Source organism: Lolium rigidum, chromosome 3 (assembly GCF_022539505.1).
Source record: "Lolium rigidum isolate FL_2022 chromosome 3, APGP_CSIRO_Lrig_0.1, whole genome shotgun sequence".
Classification (NCBI taxonomy): Eukaryota; Viridiplantae; Streptophyta; class Magnoliopsida; order Poales; family Poaceae; genus Lolium; species Lolium rigidum.
In genome coordinates, this window is record NC_061510.1 from 371,413,763 (window position 1) to 371,423,730 (window position 9,968).

Genomic DNA, 9,968 nt, shown 5'->3' on the forward strand with positions numbered 1-9,968 from the left:
AAAATCATCCCAGAGAAGAACAAATCCGGCATCTCTTCCTCTGTCGATTATCTGACGTCCAATCTTGGAACCGCCACGGCGTCGGGCATTTCCCTGCTCTTCCTCCTCGGCGATTGCTGCCATAATAAGTTCATCGTCGCCTGATGAAGACGATGATGAATTCATCATCATATCCCAAGAGGTGCTCATTGTATCGTGAGAGAGTGGATAGAGAGCAAAGAAGCTACAACCAGGAATGTAGTGAGAGAGCTGGTAGATGGTGGTATATATAGATACAAAAATATAGCTATTGGGAATATAGCCGTTGAAAATATAGCCGTTGAAAATATAGCCGTTGGGAATTTAACTGTTCAAAAAATAGAGCCGTTGGAAAAAATCTGTTAAATAGTAGTTATAGGATATATTAAAATATAGGAGAGAGAATATAGATGTCCTGGTTATAGATGATCTGTTGGAAAACTGGGGACATCTAAAAAGGAATCTTTATAGATGATCCTCTATATGGAGATATAGAGGACCAAATTTGGATGAGCTCCTGGAGGGACTGAGCTTCAGTGACTTTGTCAGCCCACAAAGTCACTGACTTTGTGTCACTTACAAGTAGGGTCAGGTGGAACCCTTCATTATGTGGGCCCCACGTGGCCCCACTTGTAAGTGATTCAAAGTCAGTGACTTCACTGAAGCTCAATCCCTCCTGGAGATGCTCTGGGCGATGTGATCGCCTGGTTGCGGTTTTATCTTGACGGAGCCCAAGGCAGGGTGGAGAGAGGTAGCTAGCTCCACGCAAGGCGACGCCATGCCCAGTCAGAGTCAGTACTACACTACTACCCTATAGCTCGCTGGTAGCAGGAGTACCCTAGCACAGTGTCATCCATTTACGCATGCCAGCTGTGCGGCAACAACCTTCAGCTCCAGGCTGGCATCCTCCCCTTCACTGCCTCGCCTCTATATAAAGCCCTCCGTGCACGCCCCGCTCCTCCCAACACAACCGCCGCGCTGCGCTCAGAGCTCCAGCTACACGAGCTCTTCACCTCGATCTCCGTGCGACAAAATAGTAATCTTTCATTTTTTTAACTACCATGGGCGCGTGCAACTCGTGCGAGGCGACGGCCGTGGCGGCGGTGACGGGAGGCGAGGCGACGGCGGCGAGGGTCGTGCTCGCGGACGGCGAGCTGCAGAGGTTCCCCGGGGGCACCCGGGCGTCGCACGCGCTCAAGGCTTCGGACGCCGCCGCCGCCTCCCCTGTGCAGCGCCCATGCTTCCTGTGCAGCGCGGACGGGCTGGAGCTCGGCGGCGCGGTGGCCGCGCTGGCGCTCGACGAGGAGCTGCAGCCCGGGCAGCTCTACTTCGTGCTCCCCGCGGCCATGCGGCGGCGCCCGCTGCAGGCGGAGGAGATGGCGGCGCTCGCCATCCGCGCAAGCGCCGCGCTAGCGGGCGACCACGACGGCCCGCTCGTGTTTCCGGATTCGGTCCCAGGCGCCGTGAAGGGGTCCCGGCGCCGCTCGCGGAGGACAGCCAGCCTGGGGCGAGACTTCGTGCCGGACCTCGGCTCCATTATGGAGTAGCTAGCCGGTTTGCCGTCCGGCGAGGATCGGCCACCGGGGAGGAGACTTTGACTAATGCTAATGTAGCGTAGCTTAGCTGGCCGGCTGTGTAGGCACTGTACGTTGTAGAGGAGGCAGAAAGACGCGTAGGCACATTGCACATTCTGATCCAAGGGCTGGTGTGTTCCGTTTGAGGATGGGATGGAATGGAATAGAACCGTTCCGCACCAGCCCATTTTTGCGTTCGGTTGCAAACTGAAATGGAATGAAGTGGTTCCTTCAAATGGAATATTCCCTCTAGATCTGGAATGAAGTGGTTCCTCCGACTCGGCCGGACGAGGTGGAACGAGTAACTGTCACACGCTGATTAATTAAGTTTAGCAATAATTAGCCAAGTTTAGCAATAATTAATCAAGTTTAGCACTACTTAATCAAGTTTAGCAAATAATTAATCGAGTTTAGAATAATTAATCGGGTGACTATCTCACCCATTCCATTCCATTCTCATCCCATTCCAAAACCGAACACAGAGATGAAACCGTTACGTGACAATTTTTTTGTCCAAACCAAACACAGAGATGGAACGGTTCCGTGACACTGGAATGGAATGGCCATTCCATTCCAGCCCCTCCCCAAACCGAACACACCCTAACTAGACGACCAGGTCTCTGTGTATGTTTATGGCTGACGGGTGGGTCCATAATCCCACGAAGCTAACCGTCCAACACTTTCACTTGAATTGGATATTTATTGACTCTAAATGTTAGTCACCTAACATTATCAACCTCAGTTACTTCCTAAGTGTAGTTAGCTGGCTATAGACATTTTAGCACGCCAAGTTCCTTGGAAAACGATACTTTCTATGTCCTGTGTAAAAAATATAAATAAATGTATCATGAAAAAACTTGCTTTTAGAGCAAATACAATAAAGTCTAGTCAGCTGGTTGTAAGAGATAAAATATTATTTCTTTGCTTACTTGGAGGAGTGAGAAGAGGAGAGAGGAGGTAAGTGGGCTCTTAGAGCAATTCCAATAGTGTAGTCAGTTGCTGGCTATAAGCCAAGTGTCATGTCATCTATAGCCAACTTGGAGCCAACATATACAATAGTGAGCTAAAAAATGTACTAGTACTTTATCAATGTATGGTCCACCTTTCACTCTCACAAAGTGCCTACGAGCACGTGCTAGAGCTGGCTCTTGCATAAGAGCTCACTCTCCTTCTCTCTCCTCCTCTCTCTCCTCCAACTAAGCAATGATATACTATTTTAATCATTGTAGCCAGCTGACTACGACTTATTGTACTTGCTCTTATGCAACTCCTAGATACTTTATGAGAGCAAATGACGGGCCGTATTTTGAAAAAGTATTATATTCTTAGGCTGGTAATAGTGGGGAGTAACTTAGACTAGTAACATATGCCATGTTACTAGTCTAGGTTACTACCTTCATAGAGAGTAGTAACTTATATGTGGTGCCATGCATTATATCATTAATTATGTTGTAGACTCATCCTGCCTTGAGGTGTGTGATGTTATGGTAACATAGCTAGTTACCACCTCACTCTCTTTCTTCATTTATTAGCATGTCATGTCACCAAATTGTCTTGAGATGTGTGATGTTAGTAGCTATGTTACTCCCACTATGAGCAGTTTTAGAGTCAACTATTGTATATGGTGGCTATAAGTTGGATATAGATGACATGGCAAACCACAATAGCTAGGTGCTGGATACACTATTGTTCTTGCTCTTAGGACCAAACTTGTGTTTTTTGACATCACATAAAAAATATGGGGTTTTTGATGAAACGACTCTACAAGTACATATGAACTTTTTAACATTTTGAAATGCGTTTAAAACACAACTCAAAACCAAGGGTGCCAAAACACCTTGTCCCCGACTTCTCAGTTAAGTGATGGCATCCCATAATTTCGTACTATTTGAACCATATTTTTCACAACTCACTTGCGATTTAAAAATCTTAGTTGCAACTGAAAACAGTATTTAGTTGCAACTTATATAGAGCATGAATCGTCGGTGCAAAGTTGTTAGATTTGGACTTGATTGAGCATTAAATTAATTCTCGGCTATGTGAGAATTATCAATTATTAACTACCTTTTTTTTTTTGGAAAACCCGAACATTATACATAGTAATAGAAGGGCATGTAGGGATGTTCCTCCCTTTTGATGTACAAAACTTAGTTTGTAGTTTTCTAAAAAGACTTATATTTTAAAATGGAGCTACTACATTATTTGACGGAATGCTAAGAGCATGTCTAGCAAGCCCCTCAAAACGCTGGTATCCCGTATACTTCCGGCGGGATAGGGGTGAGGGCATTTTGGGCCGTCTAGCAGGCCGTGTATTCGGGCCGGCCCGTATCGGCAGAATACGGGGCCCGTCAAACCTACCCCGCCGCCCCCTACAAATACAGGGTGAAGGTGCGAGTGGGGGTCCAACCCCTCACTCGCAACCCTCTGTGGCGAGCAATTGCCACGCGCACGCCGCGGCATTTGCACTGCCGCCAGCCATGAGCGCACGGTGTAGGAGTAGCCTCTCGCCTGCCGCCGGATCGAAGCGATCCCGCGAGCCGGCCACGGTGGAGGAGGTGTGGCGCCGCCACTGCAAACTCTCGGCCTCCGTGAGTCGGCGTGCGACGTGCAAATACGTCGGCTCCGAGTGGATGCCGCCGACGCTCCGGGACTTCGCGGAGGGCGGCCGCTACCACAAGGTTGACCCGCCGTTGAAGCCGATGAGCGACAGCGATTTCGAGAAGTGGCGGAGCGCGTGGGAGCAGGAGCGCGCGTGGAAGGCCGCATGGGAGGGGAGCTCCAGCGGTGGAGCGTCGCGAGCCGGCGACGTGGAAGAGGAGGCGGAGGAGGGGGAGGACCCCCTCTTCTTGGAGGCGGTGACCGTGTCCAAGAAGGCGGCCGGCGACAAGGCTCAGGCGGACGCGGAGGAGCCGGCTTAGGCCATCGCCGCCGTCGAGGAGATGAAGGCTCGGGAGGCCGCCGCCACTGCAAAAATCATCATCCTCGACAACTAGGCGTATCTGTAGCGTTGTAGAAGTCGTAATCTAGTAGAATCGCGTAATTTTGTATATCCCTATCTATGATCAATTTGAAGAACTATCTATGAATTCTCCCGAGTTTTGCAATTTTTAAAAATACGAGATGAAATAAGGGGTCTGTTAGCCGGAATGGTTCGTGCGTCCCAATTTTTTTGATACAGGACCCTGTACTCGCTCGATACGGGACGAGCAAATAAGAAGTTTGTTAGACATGCTCTAACTGAACATATCACCAGATGGATGCTCAGCTATGTATGTCTACATCAAGTCGTAACTAAACGGGAAGCAGTCCGCTACGCTTATTAAGCTGCTTCTGTATTTGTTGTGCTATGTATTTTCGGTCGTACCTTGGGAGAGAAGCATGAATGCAGGATAGGCTCATACGGTAGCGCAGTGCGGGCGAAGCAAAGTCATTTTGGTACGAGGAAAACGACACGGAATCGAGAGACCTTTTCAGCGTTTTCTATCCTCTTCTTGTATTTGCATGGCTGCCTAGCGGGGAAGCGAGTTATCTAGACGTGCACCGTACCTTGGGAAGTCGTTTCTCGCATATGGGTTGGACCAAATTTCGTTTGGTATACAACGAACATATTGTCAATGAGTGATCGTTACACTCTCTCAAACTAATATCAACGAAGATTTTTTTGGGGTGGGTACTTGGAATGGTTAGATCAAGGGTCCTTTTCGGTTAGCACGGCACACGAGAGGGAAAGGATTGTGGCACTCATCATGATTTTCTTGGTCGCTGCCCCGTGCGGTGCAGAACGAGCGGACGCACTGTACGACAAGTGCGATGCGCCCTGGCTATCAGGTCTAGGCCGTAGATGCCGACCGGGTCGATGCATTCGGCCATTCGTGCACGCGAAGGCGAAATTAAGGTGATGATATCTGAGAACAAACCACAAGAATGTGATGGCAATGTTCGTGGTACAGGTAGAGTGCGATGGTCTCAAGTTGCAGCAAGGGAATGGACCGACCGTGGTGGCTATAGATGGATGGAACTAGGGAAAGCGGTGGCTAAGTGGACTACAATGACGTGCTCTGTGGTCTGGGTGACTGGGTCTGGGCAAGTTGGAAGTTATTAAGGGCATGCCCAATGCATAGCCCTAGGGGTGCTGCCTCACAGCTTTATCTTGGTTCGGGTGGTCCAAATTAGGTTCGGATAAGGAGGCAGCTTCTTCATCAGGAGGCAGCCTCTTCAGCCATAAAGTGAAAAATGTGAGAGAGAAAGAGAAAACCCAAATCAGCTTTTGAGAGAAAGATACATTATTGGGACCATAACGTGGCATGCATATGTCAAAAGTTTTATCCAATCCTAGTTGGACAGCTGCCTCCATTGCTCATGCCCTAAGTTGAGGCGGCTAGGTCAGGTCTCCCGCAAAGCGGACCATTTTTCGATCCATCTGAGTCCAGATGTGATGGCCCGCAAACAAGGAAAAGGTCGCGGTTTGTATGTGGGTGGCAGCGCCCCCACACATTTTAGTTATTTTTTACATGCATAGGTTTACATATTTCAGTTATGGAAAAGGTGATCATTTCAGGGAAAAACTGCAGGTTTGCACGTGGATTAGTTGAAACACGAAAAATTAAAAGAACGTAGTTTATTACGCAATCATAGCATCCAAGTTCATAAAATATATGCAAAGTATTATAGAACATAGTTTTACACAAATAACAATCATTGGAATGCAAATCAAATAAATAGTAGCACTAGGTATTTTCAAGATGAGTCCAAATATGTTGCACTCAATTTTTTTGGAGCCATATATGAGTTGAATTGTGACGCATCCCATGTTGCGCAGCTAGGAAATCTACCAATTCAGCGGGTGGTCCATAGGGCGCAACATTATCTAATCCTGCCTTAGTCAAACAAGTTTTTATCACGCTCATCCTTAACGATCATATTATGCATGATCATGCAAGCAGTCATGACCTCCCACATATTTTGATGGCTTCAAGTTCCAACACGGTGCCGAATAATAACCCAATAAGATTGCAGCACACCAAATATCCGCTCTACATACTTCGTGCATGCCTCTTGCTCTTAGCAAAATCTACTCTCATTCTCGTTCTGAGGTACGTGGATTGTCTTCACAAGCCTGAACCATTAATGATGGATAACATTAGCTAGATAGTACCATTTGTTATAGACATGATCATTGACCTAATACTAGACCGGCGGAGCATGACCTTTCAGCAAGGCATGTGAACACAGGCGATCGCTAAAATGCACAAATGTCATTATTTGAGCCTGTCGTGCAAGAGTAAAGAGTGTCAATCCCAAAATCTCGTGAGGCCTTTTTTTTAAAGAAAAACAGTACAAACGTAGACGCTCATATATGCGCGCATACACTCACCCCTATGAACGCACACATGCACACCCTACCCCTATGAGCACCTCCGGAAGACTGAGCCGGCGTATTGGATCTTAAAATTAACGAAGTTACCATAGACGCCTCGCTGTCAACGGAAATGTCGCCACCCACTGAATGAATATTTTGCCTTTCTGAGACACACATATGTCAAACCTAGAGTTTAAACTCTGGTGGGCTAGGGGTACAACCATCCTCCTAACCAGGTTGGTTCTCTCAAGAGGCCTTTTCAGCTTTTCTATCCTCTTGTATTTGCATGGCTGGCCCCCAATGCACTGACCGATGATTGTAGTGCAAGTAGATCTCGTGACCGTGCCTCACTTTGCGTCTCCCAGGTACTCCCTCCGTCCACAAATAAGTGTACATCTAGGTTTTTTGATAAGTCAAACTTTATTACATTTGACCACCTTTTTAGGAAAAAATATCAGCATTTATGACACTAGATTAGTATCACTAGATTCACCTTGAAATGTAGTTTCATAATATAGTAACCTAATGTCACATATGCGTATAATTTTTGATAATAAGTTGGTCAAAATTAAATAAGTTTGACTTATCCAAAAACCTAGATGTACACTTATTTGTGGACGGAGGGAGTATTCCACACCAAGGTGCACAAACTTTAACTCGACGTGCATCTGATGACTGATGGGCTTAGCTTCCTAGCGAACACAAATTCGATTCCAGTGGATAGATATGCACACTAGGACGAAGGCGGTAGTAGTAAGCTTAGTCGGGATAAAATCCAGTCACCGTTCCCGGACCAACTGACTGCCGAATATATTCTGGTAGAAAACGCGGAGATCGCTATCGAGACCGTACGTATGGAAACATGCATATCTCTATCTCTACTACTTATAAAGGCACGAAGTGCTGTTGGAAAATTAAATCTCAACCGTCCGTGGACACCGATCAAGCGATCGAGATGCATCTGTTCTCCCTACCCTCGCCCCTGGCATCCACAGTCCGTCTTCGAGAAAGAAAAAAAAAGGAAAAATAAACTGCCTTGCACGATCTGGATCAATCACCCCATTCTTTTTCCACGCAACCCCCTTTTCCATGCCGCTTCCTCTCCACGCGCGAGAAGCGATCCAGGCGCCGCCGCTGACCGGCGATGCTGCCTCCCCACCCGACGGTGCCGTTGCCCGACCCACGCCCCTGCTGCCTCGAGAGCACCTTGATGACCGATGCGGAGCCGCGTGGATCATGATGAAACGGAGAGGGAACCGCCATCAACCCCATGGCCTCCATGGTTGTCCCTCGCAACCCTACGTCACAGTCGTCCCGCCACTTCTATGTACCTTCCTCTCGCTGCATCCTTGTCCGTCTCGAGCTGGCCTCAACGTTGGTTTTTCTTTGGGGATTGTCAATAATTTCGCACCTCTCTTACTATAAATTAAATTTGCATGTTTTTCTTTGGGGATTGTAGGTTCTTGGTACCCTACAGCCGGATACCCTTATCTGCATCAAGGTAAAAATTGGATATTTGTACTTTGGATGTGTTATATTTTGCCTAATCTGATGATTATAGTTTGACGCTGTTCTGGATACTTTATTCAGGCAAAAATGGTTCTAGAAGTGATGTGTTTATCTGAAGCATTAGCGGTAATGCTCAGCCTTTGGCGTTATTCCTGTTGTCTAGGAAGATATTTGAGGTGCGAGGTATAAGCTTCTCCCTTTTCATGCTTAGTACATTTTTTTTCTTCAGTATGATGCGTTTGACCGTGGTTCATTCTTCACAATCCAGAGACCAGAATGGAGAATGCTGCCCAGACTCATCTAATATCTACTCAAGAAGGTAGCAACCATATCTCACTTTCTCTTGAATCTTTTTTGTTTATTGATACCTCCTGGAAACAGATGATAGTTCTTTATGTTGTAGGTAGCTAACTCCTATTGCCGAAAAACATCTCCATCAACTCAATCATTTCCAGTATATTTGTCGTTCACAAGGTTAATGTCAAAAGATTCAAAGTGGTACCATACTTCTTTAGTACATAGCACCAAACAATGAAAAAGGAAAAGCTTCCTTCATATGACCGTGAAATCTTATAACTAACCATCTGATGTGACGGCTTAATCCGTAAGGCTCTTTATTCCTCTAAAAAATGTGTGAAGGAAGTTTCAGAGAGAAATTTGGAAGAGAAATAATTCCCAGATTCCTTAAAAATTTAATTAAATGGGATTTGTTCTTTGCACGAATTTTATGTAGGTCTGCAGTGAGACCAAAGCGAGAGCTCTCTTCATGTGGACTCTTGCTGCAGTGCATTTGTATGATTGTTCTTCAGAACATGCAGAACCAGGAATGGGCGGACACTTCTTAAGCCTGGGTGAACCATGGAGAATTGGAGACGCAAGGGTGAGGGAGCCAGACTGAACCACTTGGTGCAACACATCCAGGCAATTGTTCCTCTCATCTGATTTGCATATTCAATGGGAGCAGAATTCTCGGACCCTGTTTAGTTAAGCTAATATGAGACACCCTTCTTGTACGGTTTGGTGTTTGGTGAAGATGTTCTCAACGATGCAACATAGCCTGTGTTGTTTAGTGTAATCCGTAAGTTTGGTCTTGGAATTTCAGTACATTTGTTACTCACTCAAACAACTTGGATATTATAACTTTAGTGGGAATGGTAAAAGAGAATATTCCTATAGATTTGTGCCTTATTCTTTGCATTTCAATAAATGTTTGTAACATCTCTTAAAAGCTTTATATAGAAGGTAGTTTTTTCTCTCTCTCGGCTACTGCATTAATCTCTCTGCACATATTGCACCTTTACCTTTTCTTTTATTGGAGCACAATTTACTTTCTCTTTTGCCTGCACCTTCTCCTTTTTATTTTCTTGGGAACATATTTTAATTGCTATTTTTGCTTGTTCTCTAACTGCCCCAGCTAAAATATTTTTATTTTATAGGATGCTAGAAGGGAAAAGAAAGTTGACTCCTGCTGCAGTACACTTGTATGATTGTTCTTCAGAACATGCGGA

The 9,968-nt window shown here is 46.1% G+C and overlaps 1 protein-coding gene across 1 annotated transcript; it reads left to right on the plus strand.

Moving 5' to 3' along the window:
* The first annotated feature begins 1,079 nt into the window (after nt 1-1,079).
* LOC124702176 lies at nt 1,080-1,647 on the plus strand. Its single transcript, XM_047234295.1, has one exon. The coding sequence runs from the start codon at nt 1,080-1,082 to the stop codon at nt 1,563-1,565; it is 486 nt and encodes a 161-aa protein (XP_047090251.1). The 3' UTR covers nt 1,566-1,647.
* Nucleotides 1,648-9,968: the final 8,321 nt, after the last annotated feature.